The following is a 23,472-nucleotide window of genomic DNA, read 5'->3' as shown; positions in this document are numbered from 1 at the left end:
AAGAAAAACAATTTTTTTTTTCACAAAAATTGGAACCAAGCTAGGTGAGAGGTGTACACCTGTAATCCCAGAGGCTCTGGAGGCTGAGGCAGGAGGATTGGGAGTTCAAAGCCAGCCTTATCCATTAAATAGGCCTTAAGCAGCTCAGTGAGACTGGTCTCTAAATAAAATACAAAGAAAGGGCTGGAGATGTGGCTCGGTGGTGAGTGTTCCCTGGGTTCATTCCCTGGTACCAGAAAAAAAAAAATCAAAAATCTGGAACCAGTTTTTCTTCCAGACTTCCATGTATAGCATTTTGTTTTTACAAAGGTCTTGAACCCCTTCTTCCCCTTGGATGCCCCATGGCATTGGGAACAGGATCTGGGCCCAGAGCCCTGCCTTGCTGGCTGCCATCTAGGCTGGTGCTGCAGAGGCCTGATCCTTGGGCTGCCCCCTCAGCCTCTTGGGAGCGGTCTGGGCAGTCACAAGGCTCTCTTGCCAATAAGGTAGCATCCAGCTCTGTGAGATGCCAGAAGAGACAAGAGGGCAGCCTGTCCCCCGGGAGCCTTTGAACCTCACATCCCCTGTGCCAACCACCATGGAATATCCTCCTTCCAATTTTGGGTCTACCATTTGCTGCTGTGTGACTCTGGGCCTGTCACTCCCCACTCTGAGCCCTAGCAACTCTGGGCCTCCAGAGGCATTGTGGAACTTGATGGAAGATGACAGATTTTAGATATAAATGATATCTAAATTTGCATAAATAGGCTGGCAGGACCCTATTCTGACCAGAGTGGAGTAAAGATTACTTAGAGTTATACATACAGATATATATACATACATACACATATATACACACACACATATATAGATAGATAGATATATAGATAGATAGATGGACACATAGATAGATACATAGATAGATATAGGCTGGTTGTGCCTGTGGTACTTGGAAGACCTTGTCAGCTCTGTCCCCAGAGTGGCCCAGAGGGTGTGCCTCAGAGGTCCTATGTGGTCAGGGCATTCACACTATACCGTGGACACATCCAATAATGAGTTAAGCAATTGCTTGGCGGGTCTCCACAGGTGTTCTTGTTATTTTTGTTTATTTATTTATCTCACCCCACCCCCAGTGTTAGAGATGGAACCCAGGGCCTGGTGCGTGCTAGGCAGAAGTACCACTGAGCCCCATCTCCTGCCCACTCAAAGGCTGTTTTTAAACAGGGTAGGGCGGGGAAGGACAGAAAACAGTGTGGCTGTGGTCCTTCATACTCTGCAGTGTTTGGGATGGGAACAACATTTCTTCCCCTGGGTCATGGTCAGGGAAGCTTGACATCCTCCTTGCTGACCCGTGTGCTCGCCACAGTGTCTGGTCCATCTCTCGTCGACTAATGGGACCAATTGTGACCCCAGGCAGGTCTACAGGTTGGAGGCAGATGCCAGTTGTCCAGGTTTCGCCATCGGGCCTAGGCATGCTCACTCTGGCCTGGAAACAGAAGTCCAGCAGGGTAGAGGGGTGATCTGGGACCAACTCTCTGTTTGTCCCCAGGGTGGAGTTTATCGATCTGTCCAAAGAGTATGAAACTGTGAACTTGGGCCAGGGCTTCCCCAACTTCCCACCCCCAGACTTTGCTGTGGAAGCTTTTCAGCAGGCCGTCAGCGGGGACTTCATGCTCAACCAGTACACCATGGCCTTTGTGAGTTTACTGGTCTCTCTTGGGGGGCCTGGGGAGCCAGAGGGAATGACCAGCTGGTGGAGAGATCATGGGGCAGGGCGGAGAGCAGGGAATTCAATCTGGCCATGGTTCAGGGTTTACTGACCTATTCTGTCCCAGGCCCTGTGCCTCATGGCCTAGTGGGGAAGGCAGACCCGAAGCCAGTCATAACCAAGGGGGTGGGCAGGCACCGTAGAGGAGATGGCACATGGGAGCAGCTCCCGCGAGCCCCAGCCCCGCCCAGCCTTGGGTGTTTTCTGTGTCCACAAGCACATGGATCCAATCTTCCCCCAAAGTTAGGTGCTTCAAAAGCTGCAAAATAAAGACCTATTTCTGCTTCACCCGTATGTGACTTTAGCCAAGTCATTTTCTCTTTCTGGGTGTCTATTTTTCTATGTATCAAATATCTGTCTTTTGGTTGTTGTTGTACTAAGAATGCAACCCAGAAGCACTTTATCTCTGAGCCGCATCCCCAGTCCCTTTCTATTTTTTATTTTGGAACAAGGTCTTGCTAAATTTCTCAGGCTGACCTCAAACTTGTGATCCTCTGTCCTCAGCCTCCTGAATCACTGGGATTATAGGGGTGCACCAACATTCCTAGTCTTGCAAGGCTGCTGGGAGGATCTGATGAGCACAGATGTGCTTTTTAACTCCCTGACCCACACGGGAGGTGTAGTCTCCACGGCTTTGGGCCCTGCCACCCTGTGCTGGCCAAGGAAGGCCCTCTGTCCACCTTCCCACCACATGCCAGTCCCAGGCAGGGACCCAGATCAGAAGAGGCTCATTGGCAGAGGCTGGTGGAGAAAGAGAGAGAGCTCATCCCCAGGAGTTGGCTTTGCCCTGAGGACTACACTAGAAGGTGCTAGAGTTGCCTAGGGTTGAGTCTGGAGGGCTGACCCTGCTGTCCTGCAGGGTTACCCACCCCTGACAAAGATCCTGGCAAGTTTCTTTGGGAAGCTGCTGGGACAGGAGTTGGACCCACTTGAGAACGTGCTGGTGACCGTGGGTGCCTACGGGGCCCTGTTCACAGCCTTCCAGGCCCTGGTGGACGAAGGAGACGAGGTGGGTGACATGACTCGGGCTGGGTGGGGTGAGGGGTCAGAGCAGTGCTGACCACAGTGATCTGATCCTTGTCCCAGGTCATCATCATCGAACCTTTTTTTGACTGTTATGAGCCCATGACATTGATGGCTGGGGGTCGCCCTGTGTTTGTGTCCCTGAAGCCGGTAAGGATGTCGTGTGGGGTGTGGTGGGCCCAGGGACCCACGGACTGGGTGGGACTGGGCCCAGGGAGATGGGTCAGAAAGGACACAAGTGAAGGAGACCAGGTCCTGTGGGCTGGGAGGTGTAGTGGCCTCCAGAGCCCCAGGGAGGAGGTGGAGGGGGCAGATGCCCAAGGAGGGGACTTAAATGTCAGGGGGTAACTATAGCCACCCTTCCCACCTCCTCTTGCAGAGCCCCACCCAGGATGGGGAGCTGGATTCCAGCAGCAACTGGCGGCTGGACCCCACAGAACTGGCCAGCAAGTTCACGTCCCGGACCAAAGCCCTGGTCCTCAACACACCCAACAACCCCCTGGGAAAGGTACCTGGGACAGCTCTGTTCAGGGACCCTCCACCTGCATTCAAGTCCCGGCTCTTCCTGACGAGCTTCCTCGGGGCCTCAGTTTCTTCATCTGTGGAGTGGGAGGGTTGCCCGCCGTGACCTGAGGATGGAGGTGCCAGAGTCCCAGGGAAAGAAAGGGGCAAGAATCTCAGGGAGGTGAAGGGTGGGTTGGTGGGGACAGTGACTTGCCTCTCAGCATTTCCTCAACTGTAAATAGGAACCTGAGGGACCATCTCACAGGGTCGGTGCAGCAGAGGTTTGATGGGATGGTGCAGGAAAGCCCCCAGCAGCCAGCATGGCCACAAGCCCTCTGTCTGAGCAGGACTTTGCATTTGGGCATGGTACCGGCTGCAGACCTGTGCCACCCCTGGGTCCCTGCAGGTGTTCTCCAAGGCAGAGCTGGAGCTGGTGGCCAGGCTGTGCCAGCAGCATGACGTGCTCTGCATCGCGGATGAGGTGTACCAGTGGCTGGTCTATGACGGGCTCCAGCACATCAGCATTGGTGAGCCGGGCTGGGGGTGGGCCTCGAGGCCAAGCTGGGAGCACAGGCCTGTCACTTAAACCAGGGACCAAGAAGGGGCTGTGGGGCTGTGTAGGTGATATGATCTTGGGCAGTGACTTCACCACCCTAGAAGGAAGGTCACAGTATCATCTACCTCTGAGGTTGTCTTGAGCATAAGATTAAATAAATCCTTGATAGGTCCTTGGCCTGGGTCCCACCTGCAATCCCATCTACTCCAGAGACTGAGGCAGGAGGGTCCTGAGTTCAAGGCTAGAATTGGCAACTCCGTCAGACTTGACTCAAAAGTAAATAAAAAATAAAAAGGACCGGCATGTAGCTCAGTGGCAGAGGGCTTATCAAGAAAGTACGAGGGGTCTAGGCTCAACCCCCAGTCCTACCCCTCCCTCCCTGAGTCCTGGGAGTAGAAAGCCTGTGCTTCCCCAGAGCCAGGCCACCTGCTCCTGCCCTTGCCCATCCCAGCAGCCTGTCTTTAACTTTGGACAGCCAGCCTCCCTGGCATGTGGGCCCGGACCCTGACCATCGGCAGTGCTGGGAAAACATTCAGTGCCACAGGCTGGAAGGTGAGTCCCTGTGGGTACGGGGCAGCCTCCCACCCAGTCCTCAGCAGGAGAGCCAGGCCTGGGAGCTGAGAGAGCCTGTGGCCAGGGCCCGGGAAGCTTCATTCCCTACCTGTGTCCCCATCCAGGTGGGCTGGGTCCTAGGCCCAGATCATATCATGAGGCACCTGCGGACTGTGCACCAGAACTCCATCTTCCACTGTCCCACGCAAAGCCAGGTGAGGAGGAGCAGGGCACCCTTTGTGGGCAGGGGGTGTTCACAAGGACAAATGAAAATGGGCGGACCGGCTCCAGTGCCCAGGCACAGCTGACCTGCCAGTCCATCTGCCCTGCCCAGGTTGCAGTAGCCAAGAGCTTTGAGCGGGAGCAGCTCCATATGGGCCAACCCAGCAGCTACTTTGTGCAGTTGCCAAAGGCCATGCAGCGAAACCGTGACCACATGACACACAGCCTGCAGTCTGTGGGCCTGAAGCCCGTCTTGTCCCAGGGAAGCTACTTCCTCATCGCAGACATCTCAGACTTTAGTGAGTGGGATTGGCCAGTGTCTGCTGGCAGGGTCTGGGGAATGGTGGCTTCCCTGGGCTCAGCCTGGCCTCTGTCCCCCAGAAAGCAAGATGCCTGACTTGCCTGGTGCCGCAGAGGAGCCATATGACAGACGCTTTGTCAAGTGGATGATCAAAAACAAGGTGGGCTGGGCCTCTGACAAGGTCACTAGGTATGAATCCACATGGGGTGCACTGCTCAAGTATGCCCAGCTAAGGGACACCCGTCTGCCCCTGCCATGGGCCAGGTGCAGGGTTACACCCACTTCAAGAAAGAAGGAATGGCCAGGCATGGTGGCACACACCTGAAATCCCAGGGATTTGGGAGACTAAAGCAGGAGGAGCACTAATTCAAGGCCAACCTCCTCATCTTAACAAAGCCCTAAGTAACTTAGCAAGACCCTGTCTCAAGGTAAAAAATAAAAAGGGCTGGTTCAGTGGTGAAGCACCTCTGGGTTCAGTTCCTAGTAGAAAAAAAAGGGAACATATTTATAATGTGCTCCAAAATGGCATGCTGGCTGGCAGGAATGCCCACCCCTCTCTGGGTCTCAGTGGTCCATCTGTGCAGTAGGGAGGTGGCCCAGGCCTCCGAGTCCCACCCAGCTGGGAATGCGTCCTCAGCCTTCTTTCTTCTCTGGCTCTGCTGGCTGCTGCATGGTCTAGCCTCTTGGTACCGCCTCCCTCACTGCCCAAGCGGGGACCTGGCATGATGCCCGGGGTCCCAGGTCTGAGCTGACTCAGCCTCCAAGGCGATGCGCTGGGCTGACTGTCCTGCGGCCCCTCCTGGAAAACTCCTTGTCTCCTAAGCCGAGGCTGCCAGACCACAGGGCTGAGTGGACACATGGGCTTCCTCCTCCCCAGGGCCTGGTGGCCATCCCGGTCTCCATCTTCTACAGCGTGCCACATCAGAAGGACTTTGACCACTACATCCGCTTCTGTTTTGTGAAGGTAAGGGTGGGCTGGGGTGTGTCTAGTGCCTGCGCTTCTGCAGGCTGCGAGGCGCAGCAGGAGGGAGGACCAGTGTGTGTCAATGCAGGATGAAGCCACACTCCAAGCCATGGACAAGAAGCTGCAGAAATGGAAGGCTGAGCTCGGGCCCTGAGGCTGTCCCTCGCCCTGCACCACACTGTCCCATAGCTCTCTGTCCCTGTTCCAGCTCTCTCCACATCGTGGAGGATGGTACTGCTCTATGATGCAGAGTGTTCCCAAGGAAGAGCCCCTCCTTGGTCTTGGGGCCTCAGCAGTCCCCTCCCACAGCCTGTGTCCTGGCTCAGAGGCCAGAGAGGCCTGACCTGGGACTCTCCTTCTCCCTCCCTAGTTGGTTTTCAGTCTCTTCTGTTCTCCCCAGACTTGGCTGGGGCTGAACAGGGCAGAGTTTGAGGCCTGGAGTCCCAGCAGGGTCCCCAGCCCTGCACTCACCGTGCCTCATCTCAGCCTGTCGCCGGGAAGCCAGCTCCAGGCTTGAGTCCTTTTGCCCATAATAAAGTTTGAAGTTTGCAAACCTCCCTTCTGTCTGCTTCAGACCCTGGTATCAACCCCTGAGCCAGGCTTCGTCAGAACAGGAAGAATCTCAGAGAACTCCAGCTCACCCTTTTCCTTTATACAAACTTTTGTGGAGTAAAACGAAAGCCCAAAGAGTGGGGCATTGGGACTTGTCTGAAGTCACAGGGCTCATCCTGAGGAATCCAGGCCCCTGGGCTGCCCTCCACACCCCTCACCTTCTGATGGTGCTGGCTGGCCGGGCTGGGGGCTGTGCGGGTGCGTAGTGCACAGGGGCTTCTGACAGGAACGACACGGACCTTCTCACGGGTCAGAGAACACGTTGGTGTGGGCAGTGGGGGCCAGCAGGCCATTGTAACTCCTGTGATGAGACAGGAGAAGCAGGGACCCAGGTCTCTGCAACCCCATTTGCCAGCTACCCAGATGAGCACATCTCCCCAAACAGCCCTCAGAAACAGTTGTCTTCACTGCACGTGGAAAGCTCTGTTGGAAGGGTTGGAAAGGGGGTGACATGCCCAAGGCTATCTGACTCCAAAAGGTCATGTTGTGGTGCGTTTGAAATGCACCACAGGTCAGTCTGCAAGCAGGGCATGGAACTTTATTCACCAAGGGGCCAAAAGGACAGCAAGCAAGTTGCCTCTGCACCCTTTCACCCCCACCATGAGTTAGAGCACACTTTTTATAGCCCCAAACCACAAGTGAAGTATGTTAAAACCACAGCACCGTAGGAAGTGGGTCAGAATGACCCAGTTCAGGGTATAGTCAAGGTACATTGCCAATGAAAAATGGGAACTAAAAAAAGAACATCTTATGGGCTAGGGCTGTAGCTCAGTGGCAGAGCACTTGCCTACATGTGTGAGGTTCCATCCTCAGCACCATATAAAAATAAACAAATAAAATAAAGGTATTCTGTCCATCTACAACTACAAAAATTAAAAGAGAGAGAGGGGCTAGAGTTGTAGCTCACTGGTAGAACGATTGCCTAGCATGTGTGAGACCTGGGTTTGATTTTCAGCACCGCATATAAACAAATAAATAAAGGTCCATCAATAACTAATAAAAATATTTTTAAAAAGAACACCTTGCAAAAGCATTTCTTTTTTTTAAACTTTTTTTTTAGTTGAAGATGGGATATGATACATTTATTTGCTTTTATTTTTATATGGTGCCAGGGATTGAACCCAATGCCTCACACATGCTAGGCAAATGCTCTACCACTGAGCCACAACCTCCACCCTTTGTTTTTTTAATATTTATTTTTTAGTTGGAAACAACATCTTTATTTTATTTATTTTTATGTAGTGCTGAGGCTTGAACCCAGGTCCTCGCACATGCTAGGCGAGCACTCTACTACTGCTACAACCCCAGCCCAAAAGCGTGTCTTAATAATACATTGTATAAAAATAAAAGAAACATTTTTCAGCCACTGTGCATTGCCAAAGAGGTTGTGCTTAGCAGGAGTGAGTTACACATGTTTCTCATGTGTGAGAAACATTTCTTATATGAAATGAAATCTCGGTGGGGCTGGGGATTTGGCTTAGTTGGTAGAGTGCATGCCTACCACGCATAAGGCCCCAGTTCCATCCCCAGCACCAAACAGAAAAGAAAACAAGAAATGGAGTCTCAGGGTAAAATGGAGTTTGTCCGCTCAAGACACATATAGTTTGACCCACAAGAGTCAAAAGTGGGATTTGATCCCACATGGGTCCTTCTGGAAAGCAAGGGCAGCTCCTGAGTCTATCCGGACAATGGCCCTGGGGCAGGCTGCGTTGACAGAGGGAGCCCATGAGTTTCAGTCTTTCCTAGATAGACAGATAGATTTTGGGCCACACCTGGCTAAGGCCAGTGGTGTGCTCAGTCACACCCAGGTAATACACCTGTGAAAAGAGAAATTTACAGCAAACTTAGTGTAAAGGTCTTATTAGCTATTATGGTTTAGACATGAAGTGTCCCCCAAAAGCTCATATGAGACAATGCAAGAACAGATAGATTTTGGGGGGGGGGAGACGGTACTGGAGATTAAACCCAGGGATGCTTTACCATTGAGCTACAACTCCTCCAGTCCTTTTAAATTTTTTTTTTTTATTATTTTGAGACAGAGTTTCTAAGTTGATTAGGGTCTCCCTAAATTGCTGAGGCTGGTCTCTGGCCTCAGACTTACAAATTGCTGGGATTACAGGCATGCACCACCACACCAAGCATGTCATTGTTTACTTGGGGGAGGTGATGGGAATATGTGGTATAATAAAAAATACCTTTGGGCTTCCTTGGCATAGACTCCCAAACCCCTGGGATTCCTTAGGTAATGGATGTAGTCCTTGTCATTCATATACAGCCCCTTTAGACCGTAAGATCAGAGGGTCAGAAATTTCAGCCCACCCCCACTCCCCCTAAACTCTCCAGAGGACCTCAACTTTGAGTTCAATCTCAAGGCCTCCTGTTTTCAGCCCTGGGGATAGAACCAGGCCTCTCACATGCTAGGCACACGCTCTATCATTGGGCCACACCTGGCTAAGGCCAGGGATGTGCTCAGTGGCGCCCAGATAATACACCTGTGAAAAGAGAAATTTACAGCAAACTTAGTATAAAGATCTTATTAGCTATTATGGTTTAGACATGAAGTGTCCCCCAAAAGCTCATATGAGACGATGCAGAACATTCAGAGGTAAAATGATTGGGTTGGGACAGCCTTAACCCAATCAGTGAATGAATCCCCTGATAGAATAACTGAGTGGTAATTGAGGATTAGGGGTGTGGCTGGAGGAGGTGGGTGTTGGGGGCCATGGCCTTGGGATATACATGTATATCTGCTGAGTGGAGTTTCTCTCTGCTTCCTGGAGCTACGCTCCCAACTGCTTTCCTCAGCCACTCTTCCACCATGATGTTCTGCCTCACCTTGAGCCCGGAGGAATGGAGCCACCTGTCTATGGACTGAGACCTCTGAAGGCAGGAGCCCCAAATGAACTTTTCCACCCCTAAAGTCGTTCTTGACAGGTCTTTTTGTCACAGCAGCAAAAAAGCTGACTAAAATGTTGGCATTTATTAGTGATTCTGGAATCAGGTAATATCTAGTTTTGTTTTTTTTTTTTCTCAGCCCATATTAGGACTGATTTTTTTTTTAAGAGAAGGAGAAAGATGAGAATTTTTAAAATATTTATTTATTTTTTAGTTTTCGGCAGACACAACATCTTTGTTTGTATGTGGTGCTGAGGATCGAATCTGGGCCGCACGCATGCCAGACGAGCGCGCTACCGCTTGAGCCACATCCCCAGCCCCGATATCTAGTTTTACAAAATAGGATGAGTGCTCAGATCAGCTGAGCAGAAGGGATTTGGCTTAATAGGCAGTAAAGGACTGAAGAAAGCAGAAATAAGAACTGGTCACTTCAATGTTCATTTCCTTAAAGGGCTACAATGGAGGGGACTCATTTACCACACTGGCTCAGGTACACTGAGCTCCTTCTCATTGGTTGCTGTGAACTTCTGAGTTCTGGAAAAGTGGTTCATTTTCAAAGTTTGATTTTATCACATGCCACAAAGCATGAGTGACTCCATTCTGATTTGGTCTGGTCTGTTGGGGCCCCTGCAGGAGCTTAGTCCAAAACAATGCCCTGTAAATTGTTTATCAACCCCACATGGAAACCCTGAAACCATGAGGTTTAGGCAACTTCTGGTTGGGTGAACACCTCCTTGTTCTAGAGAGTGGGAGGGTGGCTAGAGAGGGCACAGGAGCTATCTGTGCCCCCTCCCCTGATACCTTGCCTCATGTACTTCTAACATCTGGCTCTTCCTCAGCTGTGTCCTTTACAGCTGTAATAGCAAACAGAGCTTTCCTGTGTTCCGTGAGTCATTCTAAGAAATTATAGAACCTGAGGGAGGATTGTGCAGAAGTGCAGGCAAACTGCAGACCCCACTGTTGACCAGCATCTGAAGCAGAGCCAGTCCTATGGGCCCGAGCCCGTAACCGGTGGCTTCTACACTAACTTTGATAGTTGTCAGGATTGAATTTGCTGGGCACAGTGGCACATGCCTGTAATTCCAGTGACTCAGGAGGCTGGGGCAGGAGAAACAAAAGTTCAAAGCCAGTCTCAGCAACTTAGTGAGGCCCTAAGCAAATTAGCAAGACTCTGTCCCAAAATAAAAAATAAAAAGTGGACACAGCTCAGTGGTAAATTTCCCTGAGTTCATCCTAGTGCCAAAAAAGAAAAAGAAAAAAAATTTAATCGTAGGATACTAATTGAGTGGCAGAATTGTTATTTATTTAGGGGCTGGGGCTGTGGCTCAGCAGTAGAGCACTCGCCTAGCACGTGCGAGGTGCTGGGTTCGATCCTCAGCACTACATAAGAATAAATAAATAAATAAATAAATAAATAAAAGGTATTGTGTCCAACTATAAATTAAAAAAATTTTAAAAAGTATTGTTACTTATTTATATTTTCTTATGGTATTAGGAATGGAACCCAGGTCTCACACATGCTAGGCATATTGCTACACCACAGAGTCACATCCCCAGCCTAGAACTGTCATTGGGACCTATTTGGTGCCGGAACAACATAAGTCACTGCCCTCCTTTTCCTTCTAAGTCACAGTGTGGTACTATCACTGGCCCAGAGGACTACTATGAAATGAAATGCCAGCGCCAGGGCTCAGCGGTGGAGCCCCTAACCACAGCACACCAAGTAGCCTGAAATTGGCAAAGCCCTTGATGGTGGTAAACGCATGGATTTCTTGATTAGAACCACCCTACCAAAGACCCCATGTCTCATAAATCAACCAAGAATGTGCCCATAACCATTTTAGAGGTTCCAAACTTAGGCTGAGTCACTCAGCTCGAGTATAGATCTCGTCTTAGTTGTGTAAGCGTGACTGTGCACCTTCATTCAGGGGTATGGAGAGAAAAGGTACAATAAACATGTCCCTGTAATGTCAACATGCACTGAGTAAGAAGTAACTTTATAATCATTATGGTCAGTATGCAAGAATGTTTTTTTATGGTGTCCGAAATGTTCAAGAATCTGGCATATGGACTTAAAAGTTTTCTTTTATTTACTGATACATAAAAACAAATTTGTACATGTAAATGGGCTACATGTTATGTTTCAATTCATGTGTATTGGAATTGAAGTTTAAAATTTAATGCCAGCTGATACTAAATTTATTTTTTTTATTATTTATTTGTTTATCTATTTTTGCAGTGCTAGGAATCAAACCCAGGGTCTATCCCTAGCCTCAGGGTCTTGTTAAATTACTGAGGCTAGACTTGAACTTGTGATCCTCTTGCCTCAGCCTCCTGAGTTACTGGAATTACAAGCATATACCACTACATGTGGTTTATCTTCTTTTTAAATATTTATTTGTTTAGTTGTAGTTAGACACAATACCTTGATTTTATTTATTTATATGTGGTGCTGAGGATTGAACCCAGGGCCTTGCACGTGCCAGACAAGTGCTCTACCGCTGAGCCACATAACTCCCTGGCTTATCTTTAATATTTGCTTTTAAATGTATCATTCATTGCTGGCAAAGTGGTCCAATCACTTTGAAGGAGTTTAGCAGTTTCTTACAAAGCTGAACATAAGCTGAACACAGTCTTACCATTGGACCCAACAACTGGGCTCCTGGATGAATTGAAAACTCACATTTATACAAAACCCCACATGTGAATATCTATAGCAGTTTGGTTTATAATTGCCAATAAATGGAAGCAGAGCTAGAGGTGTAGATTAGTGCTAGAGCATTGCTCTAGCACACACAGCCCTGAGATTCATTTCCAGCAATGTGGGGTGGGGGGCGGGGCACGTGTGTGTGCATGCTGGGCATGGTGGTGCAAGCCTGTAATCCCAGAGACTCAGGAGGCTGAAGCAGAAGGATGGCAAGTTTGAAGCCAACCTCCAAAATTTAGCAAGACCTTGTCTCAAAACAAAAAAAAAATAAAAAGGGCTGGGGATGTAGTTAAATTGTTAAGCCCCACTGGGTTCAATCTTCAGTACCAAAAAATAGAGGAGGAGAAGGAGTTTGGGGGAGGGAGAGAAGGAAGCAAATTGAAAAGTTGAATGGATAAACTGTGGCACTTCCATCCAATAAAATAGCATCTATCAATAAAAAGTAATGAGTAAGTCACACAAAGAATGGAGGAAACTTAAATTCATATCCTTTAATGAAAGAAGCCAATCTGAAAAGGCTACATACTGTATGATTTCAACTATATGAAATTCTGGAAGGTAAAACTATAGAGACAAATTCCTACTGTAATAATGATACATGCCTATGCTTCAGTCAAAACCCAGAGAATGGGGCTGGAGTCATAGCTCAGTGGTAGAGTTCTTATCTAGCATTGTGAGGCACTGGGATCCTTCCTCAGTACCATATACAAATAAATAAAGAAACGTATTGTCTTCATCTACAACTAAACAACAACAAAAACAGAATGTACTCAAAAACTCTTGGGTAGACTACAGAACCTTGGTTGATAACAATGTATCATTTTTGTTTACCAAGTATAACAATGTAGCACACCACTGAAAGATGTTAACAATTTAAAAAAATACAGGTTTAGAAGAGGTCTGTGTCAAACTCTTCAATTTTCAAATTAAAGCTGCTTTAGGGCTGGGGCTGTAGCTCAGTGGTAAAGCACCTGCCTCGCATGTGTGACCCACATAAAAAAAACTGTTTTTTTTTACAAAAAAAAAAAAAACCTGCTTTGGCCAGGTGGTGGCGCATGCCTGTAATCTCAGCAGCTCAGGAGCCTGAGGCAGGAGGATTGCAAGGTCGAAGCCAGCACTCAGCAATTTACTGAGGCCCTAAGCAACTTAATGAGACCCTGCCTCAAATTTAAAAAATACAAAGAAACGGAGACTTAACTCAGTGGTAATTTCCCTGGGTACAAAAGACAGAGGTTGGGGGAGAGAGGGAGAGAGAGAAAGTAAAGGGAAAGTAAGAGGTGGAGTTGTGGCAGAGCGCTTGCCTGGCACGTGTGAGGCACTGGGTTCAATCCTCAGCGCCACATAAAATTCATAAACACACACATACAAAAATTAATGTATTTTTTAAAAAAAGGGGCTGGGGATGTGGCTCAAGCGGTAGCGTGCTCGCCTGGCATGTGCGGGGCGCTGGGTTCGATCCTCAGCACCACATACAAATAAAATAAAGATGTTGTGTCCACCAAAAACTCAAACATAAATACTTAAAAAAAAAAAAAAAACTGGATTAAATTGTTCTAACGTGATTTCCAGCTCTGGGCCTGAGAGTCCCCTTGCATAAAATGACGCTGAGGTCTGGCTGGTGCCGACTCAAAAACGCGGCTTTCCATCCAACGCGGGGCCGGGGAAAGACCCAGAAGGCCCCGCTCCCCACCACTGAGCCCACCAGTGCCCAAGCGCTCCCCTCGCCCAAGCGCTCCCCTCGCGGACGCACCTCGGCCACGCCCCACTAGCTCTCCGATTGGACGGCTCGGCGGGGGTGTGGCCGGAAGGCATGGGTCTGATTGGCAGGGGCGTGGCCGACGGCACGCGGCGGAACATGGCGGAGCGCGCGAGGAAGCGGCCTTGCGGCCCGGTAGGTACCGGTAGGTGGGGGTCCTGCCAGCACCCGGCGCTCGGGGCGTGAGAAGGACCCACATGGGGGCTGGTGGCGGGTCCCAGCAGCGCCTCCCGCTCCCTGCTCCTCGAGGAAGGTGCTGCACGCCGGTGGATGCGTGTGCCCCCGCGATTAGGAGGTGGGAGTCGGGGCCGAGGCCAGCGCTGGGACTCGGAGGGGAGCCAAGGCCGACGAGTCCCTGTGGTTCTGCGGCGGGGGCTGCATTCCAGAGGTGGAACCCGCCCTCACCCTGAGCCTTTTCTTGCCTTGTCTTCTGATTCCCATGGCGGCTACGGCCGGTCCTGCCCCTCATTCAACAGTTTAATGCTTATCATGGCCTGATCTCAGGCATTGTGGGTACAGGGGGTCCCTGCCCTCCTGAGGCGTTTTCTGTGGTGGAGGGACAGGTTGGCTGTGGAGCCCTATGTGTGCTCCCTTCGCAGATGTGACCATTCAGCCTCTCACTCTTAATCCTCCTCCCACTCCTACTCCAGGGTGAACATGGCCAAAGGGTGGAGTGGCGAAAATGGAAGCAACAGAGTACGTACCGGCTGGGCCTGCCTGGGCCTGGGGTGGGAAAGAGTGACTGTGCCCAGGCCATTCCAGGAGAACACAGCCAGCCTTGGCCAGACACAGGGAAGGACACAAATTTATCCCCTCTGGGTCTCACAGCACCCAAGGGTAGTAGGCTCTGGCTGCTTGCCAGCACTCAAGCTGTCCTAATGAGAGGTAATGATCCCTCTGACTGCTCCAAGTCACTCTCTCCCCACACCAATCAGGATGTTCTCTTATCCAGAGAAAGAGGAGAAAAAGAAGTGGAAGGACATGAAATTGACAAAAAAACTGGAGAAGCAACGCGCACAAGAGGAGCAGACAAAGCGACAGAAGGAGGAAGAGGAGGCAGCTGCCCAGAGGGAAAACCAAGGTGTGTGGCTAGGGGCACAGGATGTGGCTTCAGCAGATGTCCTGCAGGCAGAGCAGAGAATGTCATATCTGGAAGAGTCTCAAGTGACCATTGAGTCCAAACGTCCTGATAGAAACTGAGGCCCAGAGAAGAGGAGGGAGTCTTTGCTGAGTCCTAACCTGCTACTTAAGTAGATTTCAAGCATTGTGTCTCTTAACTTTTTCTTCCTTCCCTGCCTTGCCTTGCCTTTCTTTTCCTTTCTTCTTTTTCTTTCTGTTGGGGGGGAAATCCAGGCCCTCACACATGCTGAACTAAATCCCCAGACTAAAATTTCATGGTATTAATGATTGTTGTTGTTGTTTTTACTTTCTTATTGAGCTTTCTGAATGCTTCAATTTCATTTTCATTTAATTTTTATTTCTTTGTCTTCCCATTATAAATAATGCATGCTTAACAACACCGTCTTCTGCTACCTAGGACGGCCCTACACTCTGAGCGTGGCCCTGCCAGGCTCTATCCTGGACAATGCCCAGTCACCTGAGCTTCGTACCTACTTGGCTGGCCAGATTGCCAGAGCCTGTGCCATCTTCTGTGTGGATGAGATTGTGGTGTTCGATGAGGAGGGTCATGATGCCAAGTGAGAAGCTATCCCAAGGGCCTGGGAGCTCAGGGAGGAGGAAGGGGCTGCCAGGGTTGGCTGTGACTTCACTCTTTCCACCTGCCCAACTCTTCCAGAGTACCCTGTCTAAAATGCTGCAGTGTAATCCTTAGTGGGTCCACTGGCCAGGCATGGGCAATGACCACAGAGGTCACATTAGGTGGGAGGAGCTCTAGAATGAGACTGTTGTTTGCTTTTGTTTGTGTGGTTAGTTTTTGTGCTGGATTTTGAATTCAGGGCATATACTCTTATCACTGAGCTATATCCGAAGCCACAAATTGGATTTTGAGTCATGTCTTTCTCTCCAGGACTGTGGAAGGAGAATTTAAGGGAGTCGGCAAGAAGGGGCAGGCATGTGTACAGCTGGCCCGTATCCTGCAGTACCTGGAGTGTCCACAGTAAGCAGTGACTTCCTTGGTCATGGATGGGGTGGGAGGGTGTATGAGATCAACATGCAGGTGAGCTAGGAGGTGGCTTCCCCTGGGAACTTCCTGAGATCTGCATTCTTTACTAGGTACCTGAGAAAGGCATTCTTCCCCAAGCACCAGGATCTACAGTTTGCAGGTATGCCTGGTAGGCCTGATTCCTCTTCCCATAGATCACCCCTCAGACATGAGAAAAGCATCCAGTCCCCTACCAGGTATTCAGGGGAAGGCAGGCCCAGGAGGGCAATGTCATGCCTAATGTCCAGCTGCAGGTCTGTGGCAGAACTGCATCTTAAACCAGGGTCCTGGCCTCATCTTTGCATGCTTTGGCACTTCCAAGATTCCTCCTGCCACCCCCTCCAGGGCTCCTGAACCCCTTGGACAGCCCTCACCACATGCGCCAGGATGAGGAATCTGAGTTCCGAGAAGGCATTGTGGTAGACAGGCCCACCCGACCAGGCCATGGCTCTTTTGTTAACTGTGGAATGAAGAAGGTAAGAAGAATTGGGGGTGGGGGGGGGAGCTGTGAAGCACTTCAGGGACACACGCTAGCTATGGAGGGCAAGCAGGGCATGTAGGTAGGGTGACCTGACTATATAGCCCCATTTATGCATATTTGGGTCAGGAAGAGCCCAAAACAAGCCTTAAGAGATAAGGCAGGAGCAAATGTACTATTTTTTACGTATTTATTTTTGGTGCTGAGGATTGGACCCAAGCCTGCTAAACATGTGCCCTAGGGGCTGGGGATGTGGCTCAAGCGGTAGCGTGCTCGCCTGGCATGCGTGCGGCCCGGGTTCGATTCTCAGCACCACATACAAACAAAGATGTTGTGTCTGCCAATAACTAAAAAATAAATATTAAAATTCTCTCTCTTTCTCTCTCTCCCTCTCTCACTCTCTCTTTAAAAAACAAAAAACAAAAAACAAAAAAACGTGCCCTACCACTGAGCTGCACCCCAGCTTTACTGTTTTTTTAAAAGCAAATCAAAAATAAGTCAGAGGGGGCTGGGGTTGTGGCTCCGTAGTAGAGCGCTCGCCTAGCAGAGGTGAGGATTGGGTTTGATCCTCAGCACCACAGATAAATAAATAAATATTAAAAAAAACAAATCAGAACCCAGTAATAACAAATTGAAAACCACTCAGACTCCAGTGTGACACAGAGCCAACCTTGGGAGTAGAACACTAATTTACTTCCTGTTCACTCAAGTCCCCTGGAGTCAAAGACAGAAACAGTGAAGTGTGTGGGATTCCCCCACCCCAAAAAAAGAACAGAGCAGACATGAATGGCTAAAAGCAGACCAGGATGACACAAACAAAAGGGAAAAGCATGAGAAACTCTCAGAATGATAAGAAAGTGCCCACCAAGGGTGATAAATTCCAAAATGGCGCAGAACACAAATAATTGTCACTCATCACAGCTAATGTTTAGCCATTTACTTCATGCCAGGGTTTGAGAAGTTTAAGAATAGCTGTTGTTTGTGGAAGGGTTTTCAGTTTGACAGATGTGGAAACTGAGTTCAGGGGCTAAGTGACCTGCTCAAATTACTATAGCCAGTAATTAGCAAAATGATCAAAATGTGGAAAACTGGGATTTCATCTATTGGGGAAAACTTCCTATGTGCGCTAAGCCCCCAGCCTTCATTTCTGACCAGTATCTTGTGATAGTACTATAAACAGGTCTAGCCCATTCCAAAGCAGGAGGATTGTAAGTTGACCTGAACCCCTTGGGTCCCATACCAGCCCTGCCGTTCCCCCAGCAGGGTCTCAGAGGGCAATGCCTCCTACTGGTTGTGGTGGGAAACAGCATCCATTTCTTCTGGCCTCTCCCCAGGAGGTGAAGATTGACAAGAACCTGGAGCCTGGGCTTCGAGTGACTGTGAGACTGAACCAGAAGCAGCTCCCAGGTATCTGGAAGCTTCCTTAACTTTTATGGTGGTCTAGCCAGCCCCACCTAACCCACGTCTCCAAATTTCCCTCTACCTCCCTTCCCCTTGGCTCATCATCACAGCTTCTCTATTTCCCTTCCAGAATGTAAGACCTACCGGGGAACAGTTGTGTCATCACAGGACCCTCGCACCAAAGCCGGTCTCTACTGGGGGTACACAGTCCGGCTAGCCTCCTGCCTCAGTAAGGACAGAGCTTCTCTCTCTGAATATCCAGCCAGCCCTCTGTCTGGGAGGTGGCAGAGAGCCTTCCTTGACCCACAAGTCAAAACACAGTCCTTGCCCTACCATACTGTGTGTGTCCTGAGCAACTATCTTTTCTGTTAGCCTGGTCTCCTTGAATGCACTGCCTAGAATGTTCTTGAGGACTTCTGAGGAAGAGTATCAGAGTTGACTGATGATGTCTTGGATAGGGACAATAGGATCAAAGTTCTCCATGTTCTTAGAGCTGCTTCCTGCCCACCTTGTTTTTTCCCCAACTAATTGCAGGCTTGGTCTCCACTGTGCCCAGTTCTGACTTCTCAAGAGTAGTGGAGGGCCCCCTTACCTGAGCCCCAGCTCCACCCTACCCCTTCAATGTAATGAACACACAGCCAAGAGCAGGACTCCCACTGAGTTGGCCTCACCCCCAGGTGCTGTGTTTTCTGAGGCGCCCTTCCAGGACGGGTATGACCTGACCATTGGGACGTCAGAGCGTGGCTCAGATGTGGCCTCTGCCCAGCTGCCCAGCTTCAGGTGGGTGCTGCCTGTGGCAGGGGACAGGGGACAGAGGCCAGGGGAGGAGAAAGAGGCAGGTACCTGCCTGGTGGGGCCCAGCTGCCTAGGCTGGGCCCCTGCTGTACTCTGGGACTGTGTTCCGTGGGGCCTTGGTGAATAGTTACTGATTTCCCCTCTGGGTGACAGGCATGCAGTAGTAGTGTTTGGGGGCCTCCAAGGGCTAGAAGCTGGAGTGGATGCTGACCCCAACCTGGAGGTGACCGAACCCAGTGTTCTCTTCGACCTGTATGTCAACACATGCCCCAACCAGGGCAGCCGCACCATTCGCACTGAGGTGAGCCCACCTGTGTTGACCTCCACCCACCAGCTGGGGCCTCAGATCTGTCCATGGTAGTTAGCAGCTGGCCTGGTAGCCCATCCTGGCCAATGTGCCTTCACTGGAAAGGGACTCCTCACCCCTCACTATCACAAACTGTGGCGGGGAGATGAGTGCAGTGCAGGAGGGGTCCTGAATCCTGGGTGCCAGTGTTACTCCTGTGCTCCCAGTGGTCCCCAGGCAACCTGTGCATCCCTGTGTGGGCTTCTGTTTTCATTACTGTATACTTAGTGTTCCTCAGTGGCTCCAGCTCTGCCACCTCCTCTCCAGTGACTTCAATGGGTATGGCTGCTGTCCCTTCAGGTGTCACCTGCATCCTGTCCGCTAGGAAGCATTGTGCCATTAGAGCTGAAAGCCTCAGTGCGCTCACCTCTCGCACAGAATGCTGTCCTCGTGACAGAGGCTATACTGCCTATCAGTCTCAGTGGGGTGGTAGCTTCACAGATAGACAGCCCTGGTCTCCCTGTCCCTGAGGCCCGCCCGGCCCAAGTGCTTGAGCCTGCCAGCCATACCCACAGCAGAAACCTGACCCCACCCCTGACACCCATTCAGGGAAGGTGGAGAACTCTGCCCATGGCATCACTTCCCCAGCCCAGGGAGGCTGGCATTAGTACTGTCATGCCCAATTTAGAGAGTACACAAGAGCAGGGAATGCTGCCTGCCACAGGGCAGATCTCAGGATGAACCTGGCTGGCCCTTAACCTCCCAGGGCCCACTAAGAGCAGTGAGCTCATGGGGCAGGGCCTGGGTGGTCAGGTAGGAGCTGGCACCCACCTGCCTCCCCGGCCCCAGTCTCGCATTCTCTTCACTTCCAGGAAGCCATACTCATCTCTCTGGCAGCCCTGCAGCCCAGCCTCACCCAGGCAGGCACTCAGACCACCTAAAGGTTCCCATGAGTGTCGGATATGGGTGAAGCAGCCATGAGACGGGGCTGCTGCAGGCCATCAGGACAGCCACAGCCAAGACTTCTCTCCAAAAATAACCTTCTTTAATGCAATCCAGGCCCTAGGCCCCCAGTCTCTAGGCTGCTGCCCTCACTTGCTGCCAGCGGTAATGGCCTTAAGGTTTCCTGCTCGTGCCAGGATGTTTGGCACAAAGAGCAGCCCTGAGGCCCGCTCAATGCTCTCAATGGGCACCAGGAAGCGCTCCAGGGGAATGGCCTCATCCACGGGTGCGTTCGGCATCACATAGGAACGGAGCTCGATTTGTCCACCCGCTGACTCCAGGATCAGCACCTTGAAGAAGTGTGTGGGCACTGCCACGTGATTCTTGCCAATTACCTGGTACTTTACATAGGACTTCCCATCGGCCTCCGTCCTGTGGGCAGACCCAGGTGTAAATGACCAAGGGTCCTGGATGGACCCAAGGCTGCTTCCTCCAGGAAGCCTTCCCTTGCCTGACCTCCACCTTCTGCCCCCCCACCAGATCACCCCCTCATTGTGAGGCTTCTGTGCCCTGTCTGGCTCCTCCTTGGGCTGGAACTCACAGGAGTCAGGCAGAGTGAGTGGCAATAAATGCTGCTGAAAGAACCAGTCCTCTCATCTTCAGTTCACTAGCACGGACACATTCTGGCTGCCTGTCTGTCCTGTAGCAGTGCACCAAGAGGGCAAAGACCAAGGCAGCGGAAACCCCAGTGCCAGCATGAGATACATGTAGGTGTGGGGACACTAGATGGGCGACTGGCTTCTCAGCACTCCATTTCACTATTCTGTGGCCTCAACGACAATGACATCACATGTTGTAATCCCATTTTACAAGGAAAGACATTGAGGTCACTGACCCATGGCACCGAGGGACTAGATGTAGGCCTGATTCCATCCCATGCTTGTGGACTTGAGAGGCAACTGCTTAGCTGTGACCTACTGCCTCACCTGGCCTTGTCCTCTGTGCACCAGAAACATCACTGAGCCTGACCACAGGAGCTCAGCCCTTCTACCCTGGGAGACAGAGGTGCAGAGGGACTAGAGTGAAAACCCAGATCAGGCAGATTAGAGGGCAAGGAAGGGTCACTCCAAGCAGAGACAGAAGGCAAGAGCCTGGTGTGAGAACAGTGAGTGCTTCCATCCCTGCAGAACATGAGGAAGGAGGTGTCAGGAGAGGAGCAAGGGGAGGTTCAGGGCCTTGTGACCACAGAGAGCTGGTCTAAGGAGGGCATCCAAAGGATTCGCTGCAGAGGAGGAATGAGGGCCCAAAACAGAAACAGACTGGCCAAGAAACCAGATGAGTGATGACTTTTGGGACCTCACCTGGGCAGGAAGAGCGGCCCTGTGCAGACATAGACGTTTTGGTAGGTGCGGACCAAGCTGCGGCTATACTTCTCCAGGTTGTTCCAGGCATTCTGGTTGAGGTGGGGCACCTGGTGGAAGAAGTGAACCAGAGTGGGATCATGCCTGGGACTCTTTTCCCTCCTGCCACAGGACTACTCTGGGCCCAGGGGTGGGGTGGGGGGCATGCAGGCGGAGGAAACTGAAGCTCAAGGAAGGAATAGAGGCCATGTGGCTACAAGGATGGACAGAGCCTGGGCAGGGTTGACAAGGATCCCTCCTGCACCCCCACTCTCACAAATCATTTTCCAGCTCAAAGAGCTATACAAAGAAAGGAGAACTTCTCCCCCTTTGAGGACACTGAGGGCCATTTGAGCTCTCCAGGGTCTCAGGAGAGCCCTCCATTTCACTATTCTGTGCCCTCAACGACAGTGAGATCACAGGACAAGGTCTAGGAAAAATGGATAGAGGATTGTGCATGGGAAAGAAGCTGGGAGGGAGGCTTGTGTTCATGGGTTTCACGCAGAGCTCATCTGTCTCCATTCTGGGTGTCAGGCTCTGCTGGGAACCCAGCCAGAGGTAGAACAGCTGGTCTAGGATGTAGTGACTGGCAGTGACACCCTGCCTGCCTGCCCACTTGCTAGTAGTGTTCCTGGTAACTGCTCACAGGCACACAGGGCTGAAGTCTCAGCTCCTCTAGACTGCCGCCTAGTTTCTCCTCCTGCTGGGTGGACCACGAAGTTACTCCGACCTTCTGAGTCTGTTCCCTCAGTGGGCCATGAACTGTGCTGGGCCCTTTGACTCATCACTACTGCAAGGAGGTGAACAGAAGCTTTATCCCCATTTTATTTAACTTATTTTTTGGGAATGAAACCTGAGCTCTGCCACTAAGCTATACCCCAGCTTTTTATTTTGAGGCAGGTCTCCACTAAGTTGCCCAGGCCGGACTCAACTGGCGATCCTCTTGCCTCAGCCTCCCCAGCTGCTGGAATTGTAAGAATGCGCCACCGTCCCGGGCTCATCCCCATTTTACAGAGGAAGAAACTGAAGAACAAGGAGGTGCCCAGAGCTCAGTTTTTTAAGTTCAAGTCCACGTCTGAAGGCACAGCCCACGTTCAGAGCCCCAGGGCTCCTCCCTCCCGCCCGGAGCGCTCTATACACTTAGGACCTGGAGCGCGCATTCGGCAAACAGCCTCGGGCTCAGGGAGGCGAGACGCTGGCCCCGCGTTCCGCAGCCCGGTCTAGGGCGTGAGCGCTACCTGGGGCGCGACGTTGCTCAGGTAGAAGGTGTCGTCCATGGCCTTCTGGCTCCATCGATGGTTGGCGGCAGCAGCCAGGTGGCCGCGGTCGAAGCCGCTGCCGCGGTAGTCGGCATTGGTAGCGCGATGATATGCATGCACCGAGTCATCCTCGCGGAAGTCGCACGAGCGGCGGTCGCCGTCGCCGCGGAGTCGCTCGGGCCGCAGCTGCTCGACCACCCAGAGCGCGCCGCGGGTGCGCGGGTCGTAGCACAGTACGTACGACTCTCGGCTCTTGAGCTGCGCCACGCCGGGCAGCCCGTACTTGGCCAGCTCGCCAGGCCCGCGACCCGCCGGTCCCCCAGGCAGAGCGGGCACGGTAGGCAGCTCGGCCGCTGCCGCCACGGGCAGCACGGGCAGCCGCCCCAGCAGCCCCGGCGTCGCCTGCGCGTCTGCCCATCGCCGCCTCCAGTGCTCGGCGGCCGCACCCAGCCCCGCGCCCAGGGCCAGGGTCAGGCCGACCCGCAGCGCCATGGCCGAGCAGCTCCGCGAGGGGATGCGGCGCAGGCTGAGCGCACGCCGCGACCTCGGGCCTACCCACCCCCGGCGCTCTTAAAGGGGCATAGTCGCACCGCGGGGACCACAGCGGGGCTGACGCAGGGTGGGGGTCGTGGAGGGTGGGATGTCCTTTCCCTCCGCTGGCAAACGCTTCCAAGGGCTTGGGATTCAGAACCAAAGGAAGTGGGACAGGCCCCAGGTGAGTGCCCGGCGCCCTTTCTTTGCCCTTTAAGTCTCAGGCCCAAGGTATGGCTCCGCCTTCACCCCTTGCACCGCCGCCTCGACCTTCCCCTCTGCGCGTGTGCAAGGCGCTCCGCGTCAGCGTCACCTTAGGCTCACGCGGGAGTGTAAATCGTTTTTATCTCTGAATTTAATCCTCACAACTACCCCAGGGG

At 51.6% G+C, this 23,472-nt stretch overlaps 3 protein-coding genes and 1 long non-coding RNA gene across 15 annotated transcripts in view; 2 read left to right on the top strand and 2 right to left on the bottom strand.

Moving 5' to 3' along the window:
- The window catches only part of Kyat1 (kynurenine aminotransferase 1), a 35,888-nt gene extending 29,461 nt beyond the window's left edge, over positions 1-6,427 (top strand). For 8 of the 12 annotated variants that reach the window (XM_078048367.1, XM_078048365.1, XM_078048370.1 and 5 more), the window contains 11 exons: positions 1,529-1,676; positions 2,607-2,756; positions 2,834-2,920; positions 3,150-3,278; positions 3,681-3,801; positions 4,306-4,382; positions 4,508-4,597; positions 4,717-4,903; positions 4,986-5,065; positions 5,729-5,869; positions 5,958-6,427. In XM_078048367.1, coding sequence (XP_077904493.1) covers positions 1,529-1,676; positions 2,607-2,756; positions 2,834-2,920; positions 3,150-3,278; positions 3,681-3,801; positions 4,306-4,382; positions 4,508-4,597; positions 4,717-4,903; positions 4,986-5,065; positions 5,729-5,869; positions 5,958-6,023 — 1,276 coding nt within the window. In that variant the 3' untranslated portion in view covers positions 6,024-6,427. The remainder of the gene's footprint in view (positions 1-1,528; positions 1,677-2,606; positions 2,757-2,833; positions 2,921-3,149; positions 3,279-3,680; positions 3,802-4,305; positions 4,383-4,507; positions 4,598-4,716; positions 4,904-4,985; positions 5,066-5,728; positions 5,870-5,957) is intronic. The other 4 variants (XM_078048368.1, XM_078048372.1, XM_078048369.1 and 1 more) reach the window with 3 other exon arrangements.
- Positions 3,282-3,685, bottom strand: LOC144377377 (uncharacterized). Its single transcript, XR_013438341.1, has 2 exons — positions 3,489-3,685; positions 3,282-3,399 (listed from the first exon to the last, which is right to left on the bottom strand). It is a non-coding gene; the product is annotated as an uncharacterized LOC144377377 (long non-coding RNA).
- Positions 6,428-13,867: 7,440 nt separating the features above from the next.
- Positions 13,868-20,546, top strand: Spout1 (SPOUT domain containing methyltransferase 1). Its single transcript, XM_005321051.5, has 12 exons — positions 13,868-13,974; positions 14,490-14,535; positions 14,792-14,920; positions 15,377-15,536; positions 15,866-15,955; positions 16,072-16,121; positions 16,346-16,476; positions 17,813-17,885; positions 18,010-18,108; positions 18,557-18,659; positions 18,828-18,975; positions 19,833-20,546. Exons 1-12 carry the CDS (start codon positions 13,894-13,896, stop codon positions 19,899-19,901), a joined length of 1,179 nt encoding a protein of 392 aa, XP_005321108.2. The 5' UTR covers positions 13,868-13,893; the 3' UTR covers positions 19,902-20,546.
- On the bottom strand, positions 19,984-23,304 carry Endog (endonuclease G). Its single transcript, XM_078048388.1, has 3 exons — positions 22,541-23,304; positions 21,264-21,373; positions 19,984-20,334 (listed from the first exon to the last, which is right to left on the bottom strand). The coding sequence occupies exons 1-3, from the start codon at positions 23,051-23,053 to the stop codon at positions 20,052-20,054; spliced, it is 906 nt and encodes a 301-aa protein (XP_077904514.1). The 5' UTR covers positions 23,054-23,304; the 3' UTR covers positions 19,984-20,051.
- Between the last annotated feature and the right edge of the window lie 168 nt (positions 23,305-23,472).

The sequence above is a fragment of the Ictidomys tridecemlineatus genome, chromosome 4 (genome assembly GCF_052094955.1).
Source record: "Ictidomys tridecemlineatus isolate mIctTri1 chromosome 4, mIctTri1.hap1, whole genome shotgun sequence".
NCBI classification, from domain to species: Eukaryota; Metazoa; Chordata; class Mammalia; order Rodentia; family Sciuridae; genus Ictidomys; species Ictidomys tridecemlineatus.
This window is presented reverse-complemented; position numbering and strand designations above follow the sequence as displayed.